The following is a 26,118-nucleotide window of genomic DNA, read 5'->3' on the forward strand; positions in this document are numbered from 1 at the left end:
AATGACACAGGTCTCAGTGAAGAATTTGTGTTGTTGTTGTTGAAGAATGCTCAGTTTGGAGCTTTTGGAACCACAGGTTCAAGTAGGGTGAGCAAGGAAAAGCTTACCATCCAGGAATAGGCAGTGGCATTCTGAAATATTTACAGCGCTGGAGTTGGGCCATGCAGGTAGTTCCCCTGCACAGAGTGCCAAACCAAGGGACAACAAAAAATAGTAATAAAAGCCTATATTTATACGGGTACCTACTCAAAGTTAGGGGGGCACCAAATTTTGTCCTTTCCCAGGGCGCCATATTTCCAAAGTCCGCCCTTGTATATTTGTTAGAAGGAGGAAAATGCCTACGAGTGGTCTTGTACTTTGGTATAAGCGTTATACGATACAATACGATAATATTTCTTGTCATTGTCCCATAAGGTAAGGTAAAGGTACCCCTGCCCGTATGGGCCAGTCTTGACAGACTCTAGGGTTGTGCACCCATCTCACTTAAGAGGCCGAGGGCCAGCGCTGTCAGGAGACACTTCCGGGTCACGTGGCCAGCGTGACAAAGCTGCATCTGGCGAGCCAGCGCAGCACACGGAAATGCCGTTTACCTTCCCACCAGTAAGCGGTCCCTATTTATCTACTTGCACCCGGGGGTGCTTTCGAACTGCTGGGACTGAGCAACGGGAGCGCACCCCGCCGCGGGGATTCGAACCGCCGACCTTTCGATCGGCAAGCCCTAGGCGCTGAGGCTTTTACCCACAGCGCCACCCGCGTCCCCATTGTCCCATACAGAACAACAAAATTGAAAAAATCTACACCAGACATTCAAAAACCAAGAAGCCTGCTATCCCAGCTATCCCAGCCTGATTAGCCCCCTAAAAACTCTGATACCCCATAATTAAATACAATATACTCCCATAGAGACTACCTTACACTGTGTTTAAAGCCAAAATCACATTTGAATAGAAACTGTTTCTCAGGCTGCTAATCCTAGTCTTTATAACCCTGTACCTTCTTCCAGAAGGCAGAAGGTGTAAGAGATCATTTCCAGGGTGAGCACTATCCTGCACTATCTCTGCAACTTTCTTATGGCACCTGGAAGCATAAATTTGATCCAAGGTGGGAAGAGTACACCCAATTATTCTCTCCGCAGTCTTTACAACCCTGGACAGCATTGTTTTTCCCCTGACCGTTCTGAGGCAGGTGGCCATAGTAAAGGCTAAGGCTGTGAACACACTATAACTTTAAAGCACATTAAAAAGCACCTTCTTTCCATCAAAGAATTCTGGACACTGTAGTTTGCCCTTCAAAGAGTTAAACTCAGCAACCCTTAACAGACCAGAGATCCCAGAATTCTTTGAGGGAAAGAAGGTGCTTCCAATGTGATTGTGTGTGGGGAACGCAATCTGCTTGTGCGATAGGACTGCAGCCATCCACATCCCCTCGATGTGGGATCCCCTGGGGAAAAGCAGAATGGGGAGGGAAGTCTCAATGTGTGCATGCATACACCACTTAGGGCTACACTGAATTCATCCCATAAGTGTGTTTCCCAGACATGTGTCTAATTAAGGGAAATCTATTTCTGACAATAAGATTGCTTTGCTTCTTTCCTCTAGTAGTCTTAGTGTTTTAATATTTTTCGTCCTCAGATTCCTCGTGTAACTTACCCATGTTCTCCTTCAGAGTGGAGAACGTTCCAGCCCGTGGTCACCTTTGTCCAGCCCAGAATAGTTGAGCAGCCTGATGCAGCTAGCTTGAAGAAGCAATGCCCGTATCGGAAGAAGCTGGAAAAGCAGAAGAAAAAGGCCCTGAAGAAAAGGTAAGATATAGGACACTGAGTTTCTAAGTCTACAGGCCTGACGTGAAGTAATAAATGAATACTCCTTTAATCTAAATCTCCAAGCTTTGATTGTCTTATAAATGTAAGTTAACAGAATAATGAAAGGAACAAGCCCACAAAAGAAAATAATTTTAACTTCTTTGGGCAGGGAGTTTCACATACAGCCGTGTTTGTCTGCTTCCTCCAGTATCCAGTAGGTGGTAATAGCATATCACAGATTGTTCATCTTTGTCTACCGAGTCAATCTGAGACTTTTTAGGTGCTGAAATTGCCCTTTAGCAGAGCAAATTGAACTGTCTGTGTGGGACTCACCTCACTGATTTCATCCGCCTTTTGAATTCAGCTGGCCTCTCAGATATGAATAGCAATGGAACAAAATTTTATTATTCAATGCATCAAAATTTTATTATTTAATGCACCAAATACACTGGGGGTGGGGTGGGGGGAAGGATTCACATACAAGTACAGTATATTGTATGTGTTTTTCAGAGTTAAATTTCATATGTTCAGTATTGCCCAGGTGTTTGCACGCCACTTGTGTTGTTGTTGTTGTTGTTGTTTTTTTAACAATCTCTCATGTCTCATCAGCTTGGGAAATGAACAGTTACATACCAGACCCTCCAAGTGTCCCTATTTTCCAGGGACGTCCCTGATTTAGAGAAGCCATCCCCATTTCCGATTTCATCCTGGAACGTCCCACTTTTTCTTAGGATGTCCCTCTTTTCATTGGTGAAATGGAAAGGGTCTACAGTTATTGCAATGCCTACTTGCCTTTAGGGCTAATTGACATGGTGGTTTGCATGTGCTGGCATGCAGTGGTTGCCACCAAATGCAACAGGGCTTGTGTACTGTTAATTTATTTACTACATTTTGGTTTTTTAAAAAATGATATTTATTAAAGTTTCAAAAAAGATTACAAAAATAAGAAAAAGAGAGAGAAAAAAAACAAAAGATACAAAATACAGAAAAATAAAAACAATTAAAAACAAATCAATTTTTCCATGTCTTATCTTTCATTTACTTGTTTCCCTGACCTCCTCACACCTCCCTTTTTTGTATTCCAGTTCAGTTAGTTAATTCAGCAAATCCTTTCCCTCTTTGTTTTTATCTTAATCCTTTATCTTAATATATTATAACTTTACATTTTCACCTGTTAACAACTCATTTTTTACATACTCCTTTGTAATGTTACTGCTAAAACCACTTAGCTTCATTCCAACATCATTCTAACATTCATTAATTTTGCAATATTTCTGTAAGTAGTCTTTAAATTTTTTCCAATCTTCTTCCACCGACTCTTCTCCCTGGTCTTGGATTCTGCCAGTCATTTCCGCCAGTCCATCACCTTCATCTGCCATTCTTCCAGGGTTGGTAAATCTTGTGTCTTCCAATACTTTGCAATGAGTATTCTTGCTGCTGTTGTTGCATACATAAAGAAAGTTCTATCCTTCTTTGACACCAATATTTACTACATTTTGAAATAATAATAATAATTTTAATTATTTCTACCCTGCCCATCTGGTTGGGTTTCCCCAGCCACTCTGGGTGGCTTCCAGCACATATAAAAACACAGTGCTTTTTTTTCTTAAAGAAATGTTTAGGGGTACTCCTCTTTTCTTACTCATATTGAAATACTGCCCCTCAATGAGGCCAAACTTAGAGTCACAAAATGTTTAGGGGTACATGCGTACCCCTGCATCGTCTCCCCCCCAAAAAAAGCACTGTAAAAACATAATAAAATGTTGAACATTGAAAACATCCCAAGGGCTGCCTTCAGATGTCTTCTAAAAGTTGTGCAGATCTTTATCTCCTTGACATCTGATGGGAGGGTGTTCCACAGGGAGGGTGCCACTGCCAAGAAGGCCCTCTGGCAGGTTAATGATTAATACAGCCTCTTTCCTCTTCCAGGGATATATTTCTGTCTGTCCCATGTACAGTTTGCATGACATGAACATGAGAGATACCCCACGTTTTGAGAATCTTCTGCCTTCGTAATACAATCAAAGTAATGAAAAAACTGCAACTCCCTAGGGTAATTGAAGGACTTTCTTGTACAGTGTGGATTTGTATTGCACCAGATTCTTTTGCTTGTTTTTATCCCTGCAGTGCCAACACTCTCAGCAAGTGCATTAACCAAATTTTAAACAGCCCATCACGGTGTCTTTTCTCTTGCTCAGGTCTGACTTTTCCCTCTCCAAGTATGTCAAGTTAGCAAGGATTAAAGAGAAAGAGAACTTCAGTGAGAAGGAAAATTTGAATCCAGACAGGCTCAAGGTTAGAAGCCAAAGGTTATGATTTGCAACAGGGACATCTGCCAAGAACAGACTTAAGAATTAATTGTAGATTAATCGTTGCATGCTTTTTACTAACGGATCAGGGCAAGGATGAGGAAAGTTTTGTTGTGTATTCCTCTTTGCCAGTTTGAAATATGTAAATTGGCAAACATGGAGGAGGCCCATTCTTCATCCCATTCAGATGGACACATGGTGCAATTTATATTGTTTTATGGATATGGGGAGCTCTTCTTATCTGTAAAGAAGGCTCTTTTTGTGAAGGCTGAATTCATTTACATGGCTCACTACTGTTGAACTGTGGAAAAGATGGACGAAGGACACAGCTCTGTTGGGTTCACAGCTCTTTATTATAGCAGTTAGAACTGCTCCTGGAATCAGACTGACTACAGCCTAGCTGGCTGCTTTATATAATACTAAGTAACTTGAAACAGTAACTTGAAACTCACAACTAGCTAACCAATCAGGAGCGACAGTTTTCAATCCTTCATTTACATACTGGTGGCCCTGAGTGAGAACTGCAGCTAATTTTAATACATAACAACTACTGTCAGTGGGACTTGACTACCTATCGCTAAGACAGCCCTTTTATTTATTTTCTACCATTGCAACAATCCTATGCATTATGAAGTGTTGCTATTATTTCCATTTTACAGGTGCGGAACTGAGGCAAAGAGGCAATGATTAATGTCACACCATGAATCCATGACAGAGGTGTACTCACTCACTCTCTATCTCCCTAACTAGGACTAGAAGATAATCAATTAAAACTCACTGGCCTTAGTGGGAATTAACGGTGTGGCTAGCCAGGCAAAGCAAGTTGGCAAAAGCTTTTCAGCACTGTTTACAAGAGAGCTGTAATACATCATATGAATTTTAACACTTTTAATACAGCTCTCTCTCTCTCTCTCTGTCTGTGTGTGTGTGTAATTTTTATATTGTGTGCTTGCAGGCTCTCATAAACTATTTAGATTCTCCTGTGGAACTTGAGCAACTCTATGCAGCTCAGGTAAAGTTAAGACTTCTTATCTGTTTCCTTCGATATCATCAAAGCCTTTCAAAAGGCTTGTTGTTCTCCCCTTCCAGATTTCCTTTAATATATGAGCGCTATCTGCTTTTAAAAGAAACACATCAAAAAGCAACAAAGCTAAGATTATCGGAATTTTTAAAGTGTGCCAAGATTCCGGGTCAGAAATCATATTGCAGATTAAGTCCTTTTACTGTTTAAACTTTGGAACTCACTGATGGTGGCCACCAGCTTGGATGACTTTAAAAGACTTTAAAAGAGAATTGGATAAATTCATGCAGGATAAGGCAACCAAGGGCTGCTAGCCATCATGGCTGTCTCCACAGTCATACGCAGTATGCTTCTGAGTATCAGTTTCTGGAAAGTGCAGGCAGGATGGGTCATTGGCCTGATCCAGCAGGTACATTAGAGGTAAGGAATTACAGTGGTACCTCGATTCTCGAACGTAATCCATTTTGGAAGGCCATTTGACTTCCGAAATGTTCAAAAACCGAGGCGCAAAGGGCTGGCTGTAAGTTTGATTGGAAAAATTGAAAAACATATAGTGGAAGCCGTTTGACTTCCGAGGCTCGTTCAAAAATGGAAGCAATTACTTCTGGGTTTTCGACGTTCGAAAACTGAAATGTTCGGCTTCCAAGACGCTCAAAAACCAAGGTAGCACTGTATTTCCCATGGAAAGACACTGCGGTCCCATATAAAAATTCAGATCCATGTGCCTATCAAATGTGTAGGTCTTCTAGGAGAGGGCCATTGCTCATTGATAACAAATCTTCAGAAGCTCCCTAGTTCAGTCCCTCTCATCTCCAGGAAAGACTCGGAATGTCTCCTCTTTGAAACCCCAGAAAACCTCTGCCGATCAGTATAGAAAATACTGAGCTACATGGACCAGGGGTCCAACTCATTATAAAGCAGATTCCTATTAACCTTTTCCCTGCTATACAGAGTTCTGCGTACCTTAGGGATGCTTATTTACGGTATTTATTCTGGGTCAAGTTCGGAAAACCGGTTTGGAGGAATACAGAGGTGGCAAAGACCATTATTGGGGAAGCAAGGACCTTCATCTATTGGCCATGTTTGTGTGTTACACTAAATTGTCAGCGTAGGCATGGTAACATCTGGTAAAGCCACTGTTAATTGTGTGTTTGCTTCTTTAAATTTTGTTAAGCTATAGAAGTATATATATACATATATATATATATATATATATATATATATATATATATATATACCTTGCCGACAAAGATCCGTATAGCAAAAGCTATGGTTTTCACAGTAGTGATGTATGGAAGTGAAAGCTGGACTACAAAGAAGGCTGATCGCCGAAGAATTGATGCTTTTGAATTATGGTGCTGGAGGAGACTCTTGAGAGTCCCATGGACTGCAAGAAGATCAAACCTATCCATTCTTAAGGAAATCAGCCCGGAGTGCTCACTGGAAGGACAGAACGTGAAGCTGAGGCTCCAATACTTTGGCCACCTCATGAGAAGAGAAGACTCCCTGGAAAAGACCCTGATGTTGGGGAAGATGGTGGGCACAAGGAGAAGGGGACACCAGAGAACGAGATGGTTGGATAGTGTTCGCGAAGCTACCAGCATGAGTTTGACCAAACTGCAGGAGGCAGTGGAAGACAGAAGTGCCTGGCGTGCTCTGGTCCATGGGATAACGAAGAGTCAGACACGACTAAATGACTAAACAACAACAACAACAAGCTATAGAAGTGACACAGCAGAAATAGAGCAAAGGTTTGGCTGGCCTCTAGACTCTCTGCCCATGTTGTGCTTCCCCAGAAGTCCTTTCAGCTAAAGCAGGAAACTTCGAAGTGGCGACTTGCCTTACCTTGTACCTGTTCCAGGTGGATGAGAACAGCTCAACTTGTTTATGGTAGAGGCAATAGTCTTGGAAAACGTCCTGGGGGGTGCCTCTGCAGCCCCCAACTCCAAGCGTCCTTCAGTATGCGCAGCTCAGGAAAAGGCATTACCCTTCTTCTCCAGTGTGCTTCAGTGACATATATCAAATGATATATGCACACTAATCTAGCATAACACAGCAAGAAGCATGAGACATCGTAGAGCTCATTATGTATTTATTCACACACTATGTACAGACAAAGGATTCATGGTGTCTTCTCTCTCCAGCTCCGAGAGGAAACAGGCAGGAACAAGAAAAGCAAAAGTACAGTACAATAGTACATACAGCGGAAGAGATAAGACTGTCTTCCGTTCTCACACTCTTCCCAGACAGGCATGTGATTTACACCAGTCTCATCTGCAGCATCGGAGGCATGAAATACTAACAAATACAGTGGTACCTCGGGTTAAGTACTTAATTCGTTCCGGAGGTCCGTTCTTAACCTGAAACTGTTCTTAACCTGAAGCACCACTTTAGCTAATGGGGCCTCCAGTTGCCAACGGGCCGCTGGAGCACGATTTCTGTTCTCATCCTGAAGCAAAGTTCTTAACCCGAGGTAATATTTCTGGGTTAGTGGAGTCTGTAACCTGAAGCGTCTGTAACCTGAAGTGTATGTAACCTGAGGTACCACTATAGTGGGTGATGAATGCCTTTTGTTTGAAGATGTGGTGGACCAGAGAAAGCAATCGAGTGCAGGTCAGCTGTGTGCCTTTTCAAAGCCTCTCCAGAAAGCAGCCTTGTAGTTTGTAGTGCATTTATATTTTTCAAGGCAGAAACAAATTTCTCTGCAGTTTCCTGCAGGAATTGGGAGAGGCCGCCCTAGTGATTATTCTGATTTCTCTGCCTGTCTTCCTAGGCCCTTGGACAACTCGGGGTTGCTGAGGAATCTGTCACATCTGCACTTTTTAAAACTGTAAGTAGAATCCCCATGGACTCTTGTCATCTTGTGATGGGCATTTGCAGACTTTTCTAACTAGATACTAAATGGGGCATTTGGCTAGTGCTGGTATGAATCTCCCTCATACTCAGTAGCATCTCGGAGGGAGGAGCGTGATGGGAACATGATATCATTGTGTGACACACACCACATGCCAGTTCACTAACTGTTACATGCAGGAGCAGTGAATTCTTGAATGTGGTGGCATCTCGTTATGCATTTCCTTTAACAGCTGTTTCTGGGGATACACATGGAGGGATGTGGGTCAGCGGCAGCCCTGCATCTCCTGTAACATCTAGTTAGGTAAAGGTAATGGGACCCCTGACCGTTAGGTCCAGTCGTGGACGACTCTGGGGTTGCGGCACTCATCTCACTTTATTGGCTGAGGGAGCCAGCGTACAGCTTCCGGGTCATGTGGCCATCATGACGAAGCCACTTCTGGTGAACCAGAGCAGCGCACGGAAACACCATTTACCTTTCCGCCGGAGTGGTACCTATTTATCTACTTGCACTTCGTGCTTTTGAACTGCTAGGTTGGCAGGAGCTGGAACCGAGCAACAGGAGCTCACCCCATCGCGGGGATTCGAACTGCCGACCTTCTGATCAGCAAGCCCTAGGCTCTGTGATTTAACCCACAGTGCCACCCATGTCCCACCCTGCTAAGTCATCATATCTCACCATTGGCAATGGCATAGCCCACAAGGGAAGTGGGTATGTGTGTGACTCTTCTGAGGTTAAATATAGAGCCCCTTGTAACTGTGGACTGGAGCAAGACTCACCATAGTTATTGCTGGGGAAAGTTTTCGTACCATATTAGGAACTTGTTGGGGCTGGAGGGAATTTGCCTTATCATGCAGCATATGACTATTCACAATTAATTTATAGGTATTTGCTTTTCACGTGCCTCCTCTGTGCTTATGGTATATATACAATCTTGGATTGAGCTGTGGCCTGGTGAGTGGGCAGGCAGGCAGGGTGCTTGGCTTTGGTCTTTCGAACCCTTCCACTTCTACTCTGTGCACCTGTGATATGCTTAGCTGTTCATGCATGTATAAGTAAGTGGTTTCCAGCTGGCCTGCCATTAGTACTTATTCTCTCAGTTCCAGGAATGCAACAGCTTGCCTTTGCAGTATGAAACAGCCCGGTCGCTGGCTTTGCTAGGTGAGTGACATTTCACCTCTGATCATTATCTACACAACACAAGATCGTTCAGCACAGTTTGAAGCCAACTTGTTTGGACAGCCATAGTTAGCGCTGACCATGCCCCGGTTTGGACAGAAAAACAAACCAGAGTTAGATGGACTTGAGCTCTTTTCTTCCTTCGTCTTTCTGGTGTGGCTAATTTTCTATAATTAGTCATAAAGGAATGCTCCTTGGTGCATTTATAGCAATTCTCGTGTATTATAGGCCTTGCCACATGCAAGCAGAGGAGGGTTTTTTCCTCCCTCTCAGCTTTCTTTTGCACATTTCACGCTTGTGGCAGAATTGTAACAGGTGAATTCCGGTCCACTCTATTACAGGGATATAACCATTTGAGATTCCTGTGTGGGCTGATATTTCAGATGACTTTCTGTTGGATTTGAATGTTTTGATTGCTCAGAACCCCCGGGCAAATTTTTTAGACACATGTGGACTTTGATTGAATTGGAGACTTCTGTTTCCTGATGGACTTCAGAGTGAGATTAAGGAAGAAATCCTTGGACTGGGAGCAAGTCCAACTGAAATTAGTAGAATTTGTTTTCAGATAAACACACAGGCTGCAAATTGCCCAGTGATCTTTTTCAGAATGCCTTTGAAGACTGAAATCACATCTGTAAGCAAGATTTGAGCCAAGGCTCAGCCTTACAAACTTCTTTTGGATACCGCAGCTCAGCCTGGAATATCTGAAGTATTAATAACCAATCATAATAATAAGCAGCCTAATTTCACTTTTTGTTTGCTAAAGAGTATCAACATCCGTCCTCTCAAGCTGGCAAGCAGGTGTGGGTTTGGTATTTCTGCTTTTAAAGGGAAAGAAATATTCTGTCTATATCCTCAGAATTGTTTTGCCTTGTAATGTGCTTCCCCTCCATTGTCACTGAACTCTTGTGCTTGAATTTATTTGTTTATCTTTGCTCTAATTGTATTTTTATTGCTTTGCGTTTTATTTTGAATATGTTTATGTATGCCCACAGAGAACTTCAGTTAAAGGGTGGCAAATACTGCCGGTAATTAAATAAAACTTCCTGGGAGTTTTGCTTTCCCCTTTGATCACTGCCTCTTGATTCTCTGGAGCAGGTTGCCTAGATACCTCTGTAGTGAAAATGCTAATTAGACACCTAAAGGATGCGAGTCTGAATCGGAGAGAAGATACACTGAGTGCGTTGAAGGTATCCCTGCAGGCATGGTCAATGACACCTGAACTTGAGGTAATATGTGGGGCTGTATTACAGATAGACATGTGCTCTGCCAATCTCTTCTCTTTCTGGGCCTATTTAAACAGCTTTCAGATCACTGTTGCACCTAATGCAGTTGCTCTCTTTCCCTAGTGGTATTGGATAGGTGCCCGGTCCAGTTTAATCCGAAATCTGCGACGGTTGGTGAACCTACAAGATCCCATGGACAGCGTGTCATTCGATGCAGCCCTTTGCTTAGGGTACCTGGACAAGTATAATCCAATCGCACAAGAGACTATGTTCATGTGCTTGTCCCAGGACGACTGTCAGAGGAAAATTCAGGTGGGGCTGTTACATAAATGGACAGAGAGATCTGAGTTGTGCTTTGTGGTCCGAATACCTCTGTGAAGTGAGTCCCTGAGAAATATTTGCCCCAGGATAATCGCAGGGGAAAGGAGAAACAAAACATGTTATGTATTCTACCCTCTCACAGGCCAGAGGGCGAAGTTGCAGTTATTGCTCATTCCCCCTATTTAAGAGAATATAAAAATGCACATTTATCAGCCACCTTCCCCAGTTTGCTTCCCTTTTCCTTAGCTAGTCATGGCCTTGAGATGGGAGAAATCTGCTATGCATAGGAATAGCCATAATCAAGAACATTTACCTCAGATCTGTACTGTGGCTGCACCCAATAGTGGATGAAGACCTTTGCGCAAACTGAACTAGTCAAGGCATTGGGAGACACGGGGCTCAATCTCCCTTAAACTACAGCAACAGAGATAAAAGCAGCTGTGGCACAGGAGTCAGTGCAAGAGGAGGGAATCAGATTTAGGCTGTAGAGCAGTGTTTCCCAGCCTTTTGTCTCCAGCTGTTTGTGGACTACAACTCCCATCATCCCTAGCAAGCAAGACCAGTGGTCAGGGATGATGGGAATTGTGGACTGAAAAAAAGCTGGAGACCCACATTTGGGAAACACTGCTGTAGAGCTATGGTGATGGGGTGCTTAGCTTTTTCTAATACCTCATTGACCATATATCATTTATTTGTACATTTGCACATTCTCCATGGAAGCTAGAAGCTTACTTTTTAAAACCTGGTTTGTTTTAAAAAGGCAAGAAGAAAAAGACACAACTTTAGGATTCAGTTGAAAGGATTTAAACTCTAGAAGATCAGATTCCTAATACGCCTTCGGGAGAAGAGTTGGGCAATTGCATTAAGTTGTTTTGGGATCTCCTTTCCTACAGTTTGTCAGGAGTAGTTCAGGGACTGTCGTATTATTTTAATGCTACCTTTAATACTATTTAGTTAAACGAGACTTCTTGGCATGAAGCCCAAATTGTCTTCCTCTCCCCCACACCTTACCCCACTTTGAACCCCTGCTCTCTCTCCATCCATGTCTTCCTCTTCTAGGCTTTGGTCATGCTAGTAAAGCAGATGGCCATCGTGGACCCTGTAGTTATCAAAACTGTTATTGACCAGCTTCAGCGTTCTCCTTTGTACAAGGTGAGCAAATTTTGTTCTGTAGAACCCTTTCTGTGGTATTGAGCCAGTACAGTGGTACCTCAGGTTAAGTACTTAATTCGTTCCGGAGGTCCGTACTTAACCTGAAACTGTTCTTAATCTGAAGCAACACTTTAGCTAATGGGGCTTCCTGCTGCTGCACGATTTCTCTTCTCATCCTGAAACAAAGTTCTTAACCCGAGGTAATATTTCTGGGTTAGCGGAGTCTGTAACCTGAAGCGTATGTAACCAGAGGTACCACTGTATCTCAATTTTGGCTGAATTTCCGTTCCACTCTTTTGCTCGTCCATGGATCCAAAAATTTGCTTACTATTTTCTCTCTACATGCTTTTTCATGCATGAATTTGGCTGAATAGGTCCTTTGCCGGTATATAGATTTGTCTGAGCTTCTCTCTCTCTGTTTAGCTATCTTACAGAATGATTCTATTTATCTATATTTACTCAGAAATAAGTTCCTGGGGGTCAGGGGTCAGCAACCTTTTTCAGCCATGCGCTGGCCCACCATCCCTCAGACCATGTGGTGGGCCGGACTATATTTTGAGGGAAAAAATATGAACGAATTCCTATGCCCCAGAAATAACCCAGAGATGCATTTTAAATAAAAGGACACATTCTACTCATGTAAAAACACGCTGATTCCCAGACCGTCCATGGGCCGGATTGAGAAGGTGATTGGGCCACATCCAGCCCACAGGCCTTAGGTTGCCTACCCCTGCTGTGGGTTCAATGGGACCCCTTCCCAAGGGTTTATGTCTGGAACTTGTTTTTCCTGCACAGTTCTGGATCATTTGAAATAATAATCTCAATGGAATGGCCTCAGAAATGTGTGTGTTATTTCTACTGAAATGTCAGGGGATAGGGGCATTGCTGCTCCTATCACAAAAGCAACAAGCAGTCTTGTAGTCCCTCAAAGCTAACAAATATATCACGATATATATAAAGCACAAGCTTTTCTGGGCTAGAGTCTACTTCATCCATAACACATGTGTTAGTTTTTAAGTTAAGTTACAAGACCTTATGGTTTTTGCTACAACATACTAACATCTTGTGGGGACTGATAGAATGTCAGTTTGAGGCAGATTTAAACCAGAGATGGGAAACAGTTGGCCCTCCAGATGTTCAGCTCCCACCAGCCTCAACAGCATGACCAATGGTCAAGGATTACGGCAGCTGTAGTCTAAAAACATCTGGAGGGACACTACAGAGTTCTCAACCCTGCTTTAGGCTGAGACACCATGACTCTATTTTTCCAGAAACTGCTCAGTTCTACATGTTATTATTGGATCTGTGCAACTTCACTTGCTGTTAGTACATGGGGATTTGTCCAAGGCACCAAGCATGTTTGCATTCTCCGGTTCTTTAGGCTAGTGCTTCGCCCAGAACTCCTTGAACATGGTTTCCTTTTTAAACAACAACAAAGGGGCATATTTAGCCTAAGAGAATCCCCACTGAACTTGAAATCACCTTCCTAGAATGTTATGGGAACAGCCCAAGATGCATGATTGAATCAAGGGTTTGCATTTGATGCCGCAAGAATTGTGATCTATGCAAAGTGCAGAAACAGCTAAGACCACCATCTTTATGCACCCTCAATTAGAGATTTGTTTCTGAGAAAAATCAGGTTTGTTTCTGAGAACAATATGCATGGGATTGGGTTACAAGTATTGTATTCTTTTTTTCAAGGACTTCCTATCACTGGATTTCCCTCCTTCCATTATTCCATTTGTTCATGTTCTCAGTAGTTTAAAAGTTTTGTCTGTGTTGCAGATGCAGCTTGAGAAGAAGAGGTGGTATGGGGAAACTGTCTTTAGAAGGAAAAAATAAATAAGCAGATTTTTATTTCTCATATAAGCACAAAGTAACATGGATCTTAGGGATGCGGGTGGCACTGTGGGTTAAACCACAGAGCCTAGGACTTGCCAATCAAAAAGTCAGCGGTTCGAATCCCCGTGACGGGGTGAACTCCCGTTGCTCGGTCCCTGCTCCTGCCAACCTAGCAGTTCAAAAGCACGTCAAAGTGCAAGTAGATAAATAGGTACCGCTCTGGCGGGAAGGTAAACGGCATTTCTGTGCACTGCTCGCCAGAAGCAGCTTAGTCATGCTGTCCACATGACCTGGAAGCTGTACGCCGGCTTCCTCGGCTAGTAAAGCGAGATGAGCGCCACAACCCAGAGTCAGTCACGACTGGACCTAATGGTCAGGGGTCCCTTTACCTTTACCTAACATGGATCTTGCCTGCCTTTGACGATGCATGCCTTTGGACTGGCATCCTGAACAAAAGCTTTTAGCTTTTCCTATATCCTATTGTCACGGCCACCCAGGTCTGGTCCCAGCTCACAAGAGACCTCACTCCGTTGCAGCTTATTTACAGGAAAAGTTTATTGAAGATTTCTGCTTCTCATACAGTTCAGCATTGTGGCCGTACGTCTGCCACGTTAGACCGCTGAAGTCCCCTCTGACTCCTCCCCTCTTCCGCACCAACTTAATAGCCTGGCTCTAGACCACCTCTTCCTCTCCTTTCTTTTCCGCAGGGTCTTCCTGCCCCCCTGGGTTCCCTCTCTCCGTGACTCGCCTGAGGCTGAATCCTCTGCCGCCTCTTCCCCCCTCTTTCTGGCTTTAGGGCCGGGCTCCTCCCCTGAGCTCTCTCCACTTCCGCGCGCCTCTACGTTTGAACTTGGCGCGCGTACGTTGCTGCTGACCTTTCTTTCGACCGCTACACCACCCCCTGCTCTGCTCTCCACCCTTTCCGGCTGAACACCCTGCTCCAACCCCCTCTCTCTGTTCTCTCCTAATCCTGCTCCCTCCGAGAGGCTGACGACTCCACCCCCTTTACTCCGTTCCGGCTGAGACGTCTCTTGCTTCCTCTGTCTTCCACTGGGCTCCTCTCCGCTTCTCCCTTCTCCTCCCCTTTGCTTGATTAAGGTAACCCCCTTTTGAGAATCCTCTGACTCGCTGCTCAGACTCGTGGATTCCCTCAGAATTCCGTCATCTTCTTCCTCATCCTTCTGCCCCTCCTCCCACTCGCTCTCCGTCTCCTCTGTCATCTCCTCCTCTCTCCCAGAAACCCTGACATCCATCCCCCCCTCGAAGCCCCCCCTTCCCCCCTCCCGCTCGCCGGGGACCGGTTGTGGAAACTGCGGCTCTTCGGGGGTAGGCTCAGGATACAGGTCGTCTACGTCAATGTTCTCTGCTGGCAGTTCTGTGTAAGTGTATTCGAAGTCGGGTTCTTCCCCCAAATGCTTCTCAGTCTCTGCTTCCATCGCTACTTCCTCCGGTGCTGCCCGCCAAGGACCTATCAGCCACCTCTTACGCCATTCCTCCTCTGGCTGCTCCTCCCACCAATAAGGGGTTTCCGTGTCCACCCCCGAGCACGATCCCCTGGGCGGGCTTGATTCTGGTGTTCTTTCCTCGGGGGAAGAGAAACCCCTGAACGTGCTATCTGACAATGTGGGTGTGAAAAGCCAGTCATCAAAGTACTCAGCTGGCATGGGTCTATGTGGGAAAAGTGCATGGAACTCTTCTTTCAAAAGGGGTTCGTCTAACTCGTAGCCTGGCACCCAACTATTAGCAGCGGCTGGTGTGCCCTCCCTGGCGAGAAAATATTCAACTCCCTCCTCCCCCCATCTCGAGTCCAGTATCTCTGTGACCTCGTTAAGAGGTTCTGGTCTTGGCGATTCCCCCCTCTCAGGCGCCCTCCTACGTGGCTCTGGGGGTGCTCCTGACTCTTGAAACCTGTGTGGGGTTTTGTAGGGAGTGAGCACCGACCTATGAAAGACCGGGTGCACCCTGGAACCTTCCGGAAGGGCTAGACGAAAAGCCACCGGATTGATCTTGGCCTCAACTTGATATGGCCCTAGCTGCCTGTGTCCTAACTTCTTCTTGGCCAATGACCTGGCCGGCATCGCGTGGGCTGCTAACCACACCCAGTCCCCAACCTGGATGTCCTCTCCCGCCCTCCTGTGCTTATCGGCCTGCACCTTATACGCCTGTTTTGCCAGCTCCAAATGTCTCCGCAGCTCCTCGTGCACCTCTCGCAACTCCGCTGCAAACTGGTCGGCATCTTGAGGCCCCCCCCCTCCTGGTGCCGCAAATCTCGGGAAGGTTCTGGGATGACGGCCATTGTTCGCGAAGAAAGGCGTCACCCCGGTGGAAGCGTGTTTCGTGTTGTTGTAGGCGAATTCAGCCATCGGCAGATAGTCCACCCACGCCGCAGGTCGCTGGTTGGCGTAGCACCGCAGGTACTGCTGCATGATCGCGTTGACCCTCTCCGCTTGACCGTTGGTTTGTGGATGCCTCGCCGATGTCAGGTTGATTTTGACGTGCAAGATGCCCAGAAGCTTTCGCCAGAAAGTGGAAACAAACTGGCGCCCCCTGTCGGACAAGACGGACTGCGGAAGTCCATGCACTCTGAAGACGTGATCGATGAAGAGCTTTGCGGTCTGTTCTGCCGTCGCCACCTTGGCACAAGGGATGAAGTGCGCCATCTTGGTGAACAAGTCCACCACCACTAACACCGCCGTCTTACCTCTGGAGCTGGGCAGGTCTGTAACAAAGTCCAACGCTACCCTCTCCCATGGTTGCTGCGGTGTCTCCAGCGGTTCTAGCAATCCCGCCTGCTTCTGGTGCACTGGTTTGGACCTCTGGCAGATATCACACCTGGCGACGTAGTCCGCCACCTCTCCTCTCATCTGGGGCCACCAAAAGTCTCTAGCCACCAACTCCATCGTCTTTTCTTTGCCGAAATGGCCTGCACTAGGGGCGTCATGCAACTGTTGCAGAACCTTGGCTCGAAGATCGTCGGTGGGCACGTAAAGGGCACCCTTACGAGTCAAAAGTCCATCTTGTAATTGAAACTCATCGTTGTGTCGCGACCCTCCGCGTAGCTCCTCCATCTTAGACTGTGCAAACTGATCCCTTTGCAACGCGCGTCGCACCGCGTCCAGGTCGACTGCGATGGTAGCGCACGTCCACGCCTGCGGTGCGAAAATGTGCTTTGCTGCGATTGGAGCTGCTTCCTCCAAGTATTGCGGCTTTCGGGACAGCGCGTCTGCAATAACATTGGAGTCTCCTGGGATGTATTCTATTTTGAAGTCGAAGTCCGCAAAGAACTCCGCCCAGCGCATGTGTCGCTGGGTCTGCAACTTAGCCGTCCGCCAATACTCTAAGTTCTTGTGATCCGTGCGGACCTGCACCGTGTGCTTGGCTCCTATTAAGAAGTGTCGCCACGCTTTGAAAGCTGCATGAATGGCCAACAACTCCCTGTCCCATATGGTATAATTGCGCTCCGTCTTGCTGAGCTTCCGGGAGTAGAACGCACCCGGTCGCCAGTTGCCTTGTGAATCCTCTTGCAAAAGAACGGCCCCAACCGCTCTATCTGACGCATCGGTCTCTACCCGCATGGGTCTGCCGGGATTCACGTGGAGCAGCTGCTCTTCGGAGGCGAAAAGACCCTTAAGCGTCCGGAAGGACCGCTCCGCTTGTTCGGTCCAGACGAACTTCTTCTTCTTGGAACTGAGGGTGTCAGCGATCGCCGCCGTCGCGTTCGCAAAACCTTTAATAAACTTGCGGTAAAAATTGGCAAAGCCGATGAACCTCTGGACCTCTTTCCGATTTCGAGGGCTTTTCCAGTCCAACAGCGCTTGAACCTTAGCCCTGTCCATGGCCAGTCCCTCGTCGGACAACTTGTAGCCAAGGAAATCAACCTCTCTGACATCAAACTGGCACTTTTCCAACTTGGCGTACAGCCTGTGTTCCTTCAGCCTCTGCAGGACCTCCCTCACGTCCTTATCGTGATCCTCCGGCGATTCCGAGAAAATCAGGATATCGTCGAGAAAGCAGACACACTTTTTGTAGAGGAGACCTGCAAGCACGTGGTGCATAAATGCTTGAAAAACGTGGCTGCCATTTTGGAGGCCGAAAGGCATGACTCTGTATTCGTATGTGCCCAGAGGGGTGAACATGGCGGTCTTCCACTCATCTCCTTTCCGGATGCGGATGAGATTGTAAGCTCCACGTAGGTCCAGCTTGGTGAAAATCTTGCCCCTCCTGACGGTCGCTAAAAGGTCGTCAATCTTGGGCATGGGGAAAGCTTTGGGCTTAGTCAAGCTGTTGATGAACCTGTAATCCACTATAAGCCTTTTTTGGGGCGTGTCCTTCTTCTTCACAAAGAAAACAGGGCTGCCTCCCGCTGCTTTAGATTCCTGGATGAAACCGCGCTTGAGGTTATGGTCTATGAACTCCCGAAGCTCTTGCATTTCGTCCTCCGACATGGAGTACAGCTTGGCAGCAGGCAATTGCGCCCCTGGCACTAAATCAATCGCGCAGTCGTAAGGTCTATGAGGCGGCAACTTGTCAGCTTCCTTCTCACAGAAAACCTCCAAGAATTCCTGGTACTTGTGAGGCACTGTTTGCACCATACCCAGATGCAATGGCTGCTCAGCTTCTCCTCCCTGATCGGTCTGAAAGCAATGCTGAGCACAATACGATGAACAAAAGGTGATCTGCCTCTGGTACCACGCAACCGCGGGACTGTGCCTCTCCAGCCAACTCATGCCTAACACGATGGGTGTGTCCGATAAGTGGGTGACATTGAAACTAATAAGCTCTCGATGGTTGCCAATCTGCATCATCATGGGAGGGGTTTGCTGCACCACTTGCCCCCCCAGCAACTTCCTGCCGTCCACCGTGACCACGTTCAGAGGCGTCGTTGCAGGCAGGAGCGCCATGTTGTGCTGCTTAACGAACTGCAGTCCCATGAAGTCGGCGTTGCTTCCCGAATCGATCGTTATTGGAACCTCGAGGAGTCTCCCATCAGGCAACTGGAGTGTTGCTGTGAGCAGAACTGCCGGTTTGGGAGGCAAAGGGTCCACGCTCTGCAGTGATGCTGGGGGCTTGTCTACAGATCCGCCTGGCTGAGCCCCAGTAGCTCTGCTTCCAGCCAGGCACTGTCGTTTCCCTGAAGCTGCTCCCCTGGTTGCACCTCTGCTGTTACAGTTGCCAGCGCTGCAGTGTGCTTCTGGAGCCTCTGGGGGCACTCTTTCGCCATATGGTGCGCACTGTCACAGATGTAACACTTCCTGGTTCCTCTAGGAGGCTTCGCTTTGGCTGCACCAGGGACAGGGCTCTGGGATGGCTTCTGAGCCCTAGCACCACCAATCTCCATTGGCTCCTCTCTGTCCTTCCCCATTGGCGAGGGGTGCGCACGGCTGAAGTCCCTGTGCACAAAAGGGAGAGTCCTTGCTTGCGCACGCGCTTGGGGCCCGTCCTCCTCATGCCACGGACGCCCCTCATGTCGAATTCCAAGAGCTAAAGCCCGTTGCACCACGTCTTCTAGGGTCTGGGGTCTGTCCCCCCTAGCGATCTCATCCTTGATGGGGGGGCTCAATCCCTCCCAAAAAAGATCTCTGACCGGTTTACTGTCCTTTGGCCAATCTAAGGCGGTGAGCAATGCAAAAAATTTAGAGTGGTATTGGCGCACAGTCGCTTTCCCCTGCCTCAGCCCGTGCATTTGACGGCGCGCAATGTCCACATCCACAGAGGATTGAAAACAAGAATCCATCGCTTTGATGAACGCAGTTGAATCGCGACGGGCCGGTCCATCTTCGCGCCACAAATTGCGTAGCCAAGCCCTGGCCTCCCCATGCAGGTGCGAAACAATGAACCCCACTCTCTCCTCCTCATCTTTAAAATCGTGACGGAGTAAGTGCAGTGCATATACAACGTCCGCTCTGAAATTGGGATAGTCTTGCAAGTTGCCATTAAAATGCGGAACTAGGGCACCCCCCCTCCGTCCAAGCGCAATGCCCTCCGCTCTGGATCCTGGGGCCCCCGCCTTGTCCGCGCGCTCCCACCTTGCCTGCAAATCCTGGCACGTCTTCTCCAAGTCGTCATTCTTCTTCTGCGAAGCAATGACTGCCGATGTGAGAGCGGTAACCTGATTCCGCAATGCAACCAGCTGCTCCTCAGCGCTCATGGCTGCTCCCGTTCGTGAGCTTCGCAAAAAAAAATTTTTGCTTTGAGAGAGGGGACTTACTGTCACGGCCACCCAGGTCTGGTCCCAGCTCACAAGAGACCTCACTCCGTTGCAGCTTATTTACAGGAAAAGTTTATTGAAGATTTCTGCTTCTCATACAGTTCAGCATTGTGGCCGTACGTCTGCCACGTTAGACCGCTGAAGTCCCCTCTGACTCCTCCCCTCTTCCGCACCAACTTAATAGCCTGGCTCTAGACCACCTCTTCCTCTCCTTTCTTTTCCGCAGGGTCTTCCTGCCCCCCTGGGTTCCCTCTCTCCGTGACTCGCCTGAGGCTGAATCCTCTGCCGCCTCTTCCCCCCTCTTTCTGGCTTTAGGGCCGGGCTCCTCCCCTGAGCTCTCTCCACTTCCGCGCGCCTCTACGTTTGAACTTGGCGCGCGTACGTTGCTGCTGACCTTTCTTTCGACCGCTACACCACCCCCTGCTCTGCTCTCCACCCTTTCCGGCTGAACACCCTGCTCCAACCCCCCTCTCTCTGTTCTCTCCTAATCCTGCTCCCTCCGAGAGGCTGACGACTCCACCCCCTTTACTCCGTTCCGGCTGAGACGTCTCTTGCTTCCTCTGTCTTCCACTGGGCTCCTCTCCGCTTCTCCCTTCTCCTCCCCTTTGCTTGATTAAGGTAACCCCCTTTTGAGAATCCTCTGACTCGCTGCTCAGACTCGTGGATTCCCTCAGAATTCCGTCATCTTCTTCCTCATCCTTCTGCCCCTCCTCCCACTCGCTCTCCGTCTCCTCTGTCATCTCCTCCTCTCTCCCAGAAACCCTGACACCTATGAAGTTTATTTTGTTTACCCCTTTAAGTTTCTTCTTCTTTTTCTTTGTCTTGTAACAGCTTTTGTAAGCTTTGAAAATCAGTAAAAGATAACTAGAAAAGAAGTGGTGGGGACTGGTGAATAGTGGAAGAAAGAGTGGCAGAATGAAGAGCAGGTTGAAGGGACAGTCTGTTGAAATACCACAAGCACATGACGTTTGTTAAATGGATAGTTCATGTCCTCTTTTTTGCCTCTTTACCCTCAGCATCGCGTTGACGCTGCAAGACTGCTGGCCACCATAGGGCTCGAAATCATCCAAGAGGAAGGCTTGGAGGAGGAAGTGTTCAATGTGCTTCTGGAGAAGTTGTCTGAGGAACCTTTTCTGGTGATGTTGAACTTTTCAAAGCTGTCCCTTTGGTTTTTCAGTTTTGCGAACTAGTTCTGCCTTGCCTTTTAAAATACCCAAATTCTCTAGTTCTCCATCATGTCCTATTCCATTCAGATGCCATCTGAGCCTAAGCAATGGATGTCAAAAATGTACGCACCTCAGCTTATGTTTTTTAATCGTATAGAAGCTAGTTTGAGGGCAAGTACACCACACACAAGTATTTCTCAAGAAGCTACAGAATACATATGGATTGTGGCTACCATAATGTGCACTCTGCTTCAAATACCAGTGGTGGGAGCACACTGGGGTTGAAGTAAACAGCAATGTGTACACAGGCTGAGTTATCCACAGAATTCAAACTGAGAAACTATGGTTAATGGTGTTGGTTCAAGGAAACAATAGGTATAAAAGCAAAATTCCTAGATGCCAATATCAGGTTTGTGTCTCATCCTTCACCCAGGTTGTGAGGCAGGCTGTTGCCTCAACTGTTGAAGAACTGAACATAAAGAAGCGAGTCTGGGACATAGTGGAGAAGTAAGCTGCAAGATAAGGCAACGATTCAATGTATATTCCATTTTTTTCCTTCAGTGAGAGAGACCCCAAAGGTGGCTGCAACTTTCACACTTCTCAACTGCAGGGGTCAAACTGCAGAAAGTGCCACCTGGTGTGAGGCTGTGTTCACCCCATAAAAGCACATTTTCCCCCTCCCAAAAAACCCGGGAACTGGAATTTTGTTAAGGGTTCTGGAAATTGTAGCTCTCCATGTGCTAAACTGTAGTTCCCAGGATTCTGGAAGGGGGTGCTTTAATTGTATTGTGTATGTACAACCTGGGTGCAAAAGGAGCTGTAGAGCTGCACCTGCCCACACACTTTACAGAACCCAGCATTTGAACCATAATTTCATGGACTAGAATCCACATTCTTAAGGCTCATGAAATCTTGTATTGTCTTAAGCTTCATACAGATGATTATTAGAGAGTTTAAAAAAAATATTAAAACAAAGTTATTTCAGGACTTATATACCTTTAAGGGAATTCCTAGTGGGAAGGGGCAGCGGTGGAGCAAGCAGCACATGCCCTGTGCCCAGGGGTGAGGCCAGTTGCCCACGGGATAAGCCAAGGCAGGGCAGGACAGTCTGCGGGGCCTCTGAGCAGTCTGTCTGGTTCCTCCCACTCAGCCGCCCTACCACTGAGGGGGAGGCAGCGAGTGGACTGTTTGGGGCAGCGTGGAGCCTGTGGGCACCCAAGCCACCACGTTACTCCCAGGAGAGATGCGTGGCTCTGGCGTGCTGCAGCCCCACAGTGAGTGCCGCCCGGCATTTTGTCATTCCCCTCAGTGGTAACACCCAGGGCAGCCCGCCCCCACTGCCCCCCTCCCCCCTCCCCTGGGAAGGAGAGGTAGATGCTGAGAGACAGAGTGAGTCCCATTCAGAGTCAGAGGAGGAATTTCCCTGAAGGAGGAGAGGCATGGATTGTGCAGACCACTGGCTTTTCTGGGAAACAAAAATCCTTGGCTGAGCTGCTGGAGTAGGCCGCAACGTGGCTTAAACACTATTGTAGAGCTGTCGTTTCTTCAGTACACACACATTTTTTTAAAAAAAATCTTGACCCACTGTGGTCTCTGATCAAACTAGTTTAGCAGCTTTTTGTAGTGCTTTAATCTAGAAAAAAAGCCAAAACTACCCTACTGAAGCATGATCTGAATATTGCAGCAGCAGCAGATGATGATGGTGATGATGATATTTATACCATGACCATCCAGCTGGGTTTCCCCAGCCACTCTGGACAGCTCCCAACAGAATATTAAAAGCAGAATAAAACTTCAAACATTAAAAAGTTCCCTAAACAGGGCTGCCTTCAGATGTCTTCTAAATGTCAAATAGTTGTTTATTCTCTTGACATCTGATGGGAGGGCATATCACAGTGCGGGCGTCGCTACTGAGAAGGCCTTCTGCCTGGCTCCATATACCGTAACTTCGCTTCTTGTAGTAAGGGAACCGCCATAAAGCCCTCGGATCTGGACCTCAGTGTCTGGGCTGAAAGAGGGGGGTGGAGATGCTCCTTCAGGTATACTGTCCCAAGCTCCCTTTTGCATCAATTCATATGACTGAAAACCTCTTGTGCTAACCATGCGTCACAGCAGACTCCTAGAGCACATTTATTAAACAGATACCGAGCAGGAGTGGTCCTGAGGCTTGCTTGCACAGAACTGAAGTGGTGGAGGGGAACCTCACAACCTGCCTACAGAAATCCCACCACATCTGCCAAACTGCAGGAAGAGTGATGACTACATTCAACTTCCTTTCAACCCATGACACATGAAATTTGTCAAGACATTGGTGTGAACTCGCACTCTAGTTACATAACATATTCCGGATTGGAGTACCGTGGCTGCTTTTTCAGCTCAGACATGCTTTTAAGAAAATAGGTTTACAGTGGTACCTCAGGTTAAGAACTTAATTCGTTCTGGAGGTCTGTTCTTAACCTGAAACTGTTCTTAACCTGAGGTACCACTTTAGCTAATGGGGACTCCCACTGCCGCCGCACCGCCACCGCACGATTTCTGTTCTCATCCCGAGGTAAAGTTCTTAACCCGAGGTACTATTTCTGGGTTAGCAGAGTCTGTAACCTCAAGCGTCTGTAACCCGAGGTACCACTGTATTGTAATGTGTGATTTTGCCATATAGTGAAGCTATGTGAAAGGATGGGTGGTTTGCCACATATGTGCTCCTGAGGCAAATTAAAAATAGAGGAGGGGAAGTACTGATTTTTCTGTTAGGGATTGAAATATACTAGGCCAGAGGCTACTTGCAATCTAGTCATCTTTGCTCCATGGGAAGAGGCTGCTGCAATGCGGAATTAGAGGAAAAAACAAAACAGATCAAGCAGGACTCTTTAGGCCAGCAACAAGGCTCTGCCCTTATCCATTATATTTGCAGAGTTACTGGGGTTGCAGTCTTAACCCCACATATTTAGAACTAAACTACATTGAATTCAATAGGATTTACACCTGAGCAGGCATGTGGCTTATCCACACTTCCTCTTGTGTCTCAACTGCTTCCCCCCCTGCTTTTTAGTGCTCAACTGGCGCAGGCAGCAATTTGGGTTTCCCCCAGATTGCCATTTGTTCCCACCTATTGCTAAAGAGTGGGTTTTCCCTGGGAAAGGAGAAGGGCAAGGGGAAAACTGCTCGGAACCCATGCTTTCTAGGCATGGCACAAGCAGAAGTGTGAACAAGCCCTTGGCAAGGATTGCACTGTAAACTACTGTTCACACGATCAGAATTATAGAACTGGAAGGGACCCTAAGGGTCATCTAGTCCAACCCCCTGCGGTGCATGAATCTTTTTGCCCAACATGGGGCTCGAACCCAAGACCCTGAGATTAAGTTGATTCAAGGCTAGTGCAAAGGAAGCCATGAAATAGGACACTTGTTGCTGTTGTCCCCCACCCAACCCCCCCCAAACATCCACCTGTACACAGCCTTGTAACCTGATCCTATGCATGTTTACTGAGAACGAAACCTCACTAATTCATTCCCAAATAAGTGCACTTTGACTGCAGTCTTATTCTCTGGCATCTCTCATCCAGGTATGGAAGTTTGCATCAGGAGGATATAGCTTTGGTTGAACTGAGAAGGGCATATTTGAAAAGGGTTCTTTCAAATTGTTGAGAAATAATATCACAATGGAACCAATATGTCTTTTTAGGGGGGGGATCTCATGGATATGAACATTTTTCTTCTTCTCCTCTGAAATGTCAGTAAATGCCTCATTTTTTGTCCATAGGCAGCTAAGGGATGACAAAGATGAGATCCGAAAGAAGGCTGTGATTGCATTAGTAAGTCACACTTCATGTTTAGTCACATAGCCTTGGAGCTGTCAGCTTGCAATCACAAAATGTGCATTATTATTATTATTATTATTATTATTATTATGCAAGCAGTGTTTTTTTCAGGGGGTACTCAAGGGTGCTTCTTTTTGTTGTTGTTAAAAAGTGTGGCACTTACTGTAAAAACTTCATGGTGAACGCTGGCACCTATTTTTCTAGGAGGCAAAAGCATTGTTTGCAAGGATACATAGATTGGTGCTCAACTGGATAAACTTTGCTGATGGAAGATATCCACCAGCTGAATAAGAAGGAAGGCTGTTTCCAGCAATTCCTTCTTTCCCCCATCTGCAGCAGAGGATTTGGAGCCTTCCAGGGGGATTACCAAAAATCACCTCCCCCTCCCCACTCTACTGACTTCCAACAGTGAAGAGACACAAATCAGATATTGCCCATAGTAAGCTGCATGCTTGCCTTTGGGATTAAACTGTTACGATAATTCCAAAGCCCCAAGAATGTCTTCACTACTCACCTGAAGGCCAAGGTGAAAGACTGGCTGACCTTCCCAAGGGAGGGAAGTCCATAACCATCACATTCCTAAGCCCCACATGCCCCAGGCAGCCAAGTCTCTGAATCACCTTTCCCCAACCCAGTGCCTTCCAGCTGGTTTGCACTGCAATTCTCACCACTTCTGACTATTGGCTGGAACTGACGGGAGTTGTATGTAGCCCAGAAACCTGGAAGGCTGCTCTGAAGGCAAAGGGGCGTAGAACATGGTCTCCAGTGATGAACATATGCAAACTCAGAAATTCCTGGTCTCAAGCCATTTCGGGCTTTGTTGTTAATAACCATTGAATTGTGCCTAGAATCAGCAACCAACATCCACCAACAAAAACATCAAATCTTGGAGCAACTCACATAACACCAGAGTGTAATGTACTCCACAAAACTGACCCCAGCCAACCTTCTTGACAGCTACGTTTTGCACCACCTGAGGTTTCTGAACACTTTTCATGGGCAGGAACTCAGAGCATTTGGAAGTCATCTAATTTGGAAGTGAGTTGTATGGCCAAGGCATGTGTGAATGTGGGTGGGTCTGCCTTTCCCAAGAAATTATTGGGCCTAAAGCTCTTGAGAACCTTCAGAAATACTTACAAGACATACAAGCACTTCCAGACTGTCATAACTTTTGGTATTCAGTCACATAGCAACAAATTCAGGCTGCACAATTAGAATCAGC

At 46.7% G+C, this 26,118-nt stretch overlaps 1 protein-coding gene across 4 annotated transcripts in view; it reads left to right on the forward strand.

The window, feature by feature from the left end:
• The window catches only part of HEATR9 (HEAT repeat containing 9), a 31,774-nt gene that overhangs the window by 3,335 nt on the left and 2,321 nt on the right, over positions 1-26,118 (forward strand). The window contains exons 3-14 of one of the 4 annotated variants that reach the window (XM_081899758.1): positions 1,632-1,801; positions 4,000-4,096; positions 5,066-5,122; positions 7,905-7,961; positions 9,086-9,146; positions 10,263-10,393; positions 10,514-10,702; positions 11,771-11,863; positions 20,930-21,049; positions 21,513-21,586; positions 24,839-24,890; positions 25,745-25,900. In XM_081899758.1, the coding sequence (XP_081755884.1) occupies positions 1,632-1,801; positions 4,000-4,096; positions 5,066-5,122; positions 7,905-7,961; positions 9,086-9,146; positions 10,263-10,393; positions 10,514-10,702; positions 11,771-11,863; positions 20,930-21,049; positions 21,513-21,586; positions 24,839-24,890; positions 25,745-25,813 (1,170 nt within the window). In that variant the 3' untranslated portion in view covers positions 25,814-25,900. Of the gene's footprint in view, positions 1-1,631; positions 1,802-3,999; positions 4,097-5,065; positions 5,123-7,904; positions 7,962-9,085; positions 9,147-10,262; positions 10,394-10,513; positions 10,703-11,770; positions 11,864-20,929; positions 21,050-21,512; positions 21,587-24,838; positions 24,891-25,744; positions 25,901-26,118 lie in introns of those variants that run through there. The other 3 variants (XM_081899756.1, XM_081899755.1, XM_081899757.1) reach the window with 3 other exon arrangements.

The sequence above is a fragment of the Podarcis melisellensis genome (assembly GCF_964234715.1).
Source record: "Podarcis melisellensis genome assembly, chromosome: 2".
Lineage (NCBI taxonomy): Eukaryota > Metazoa > Chordata > Lepidosauria > Squamata > Lacertidae > Podarcis > Podarcis melisellensis.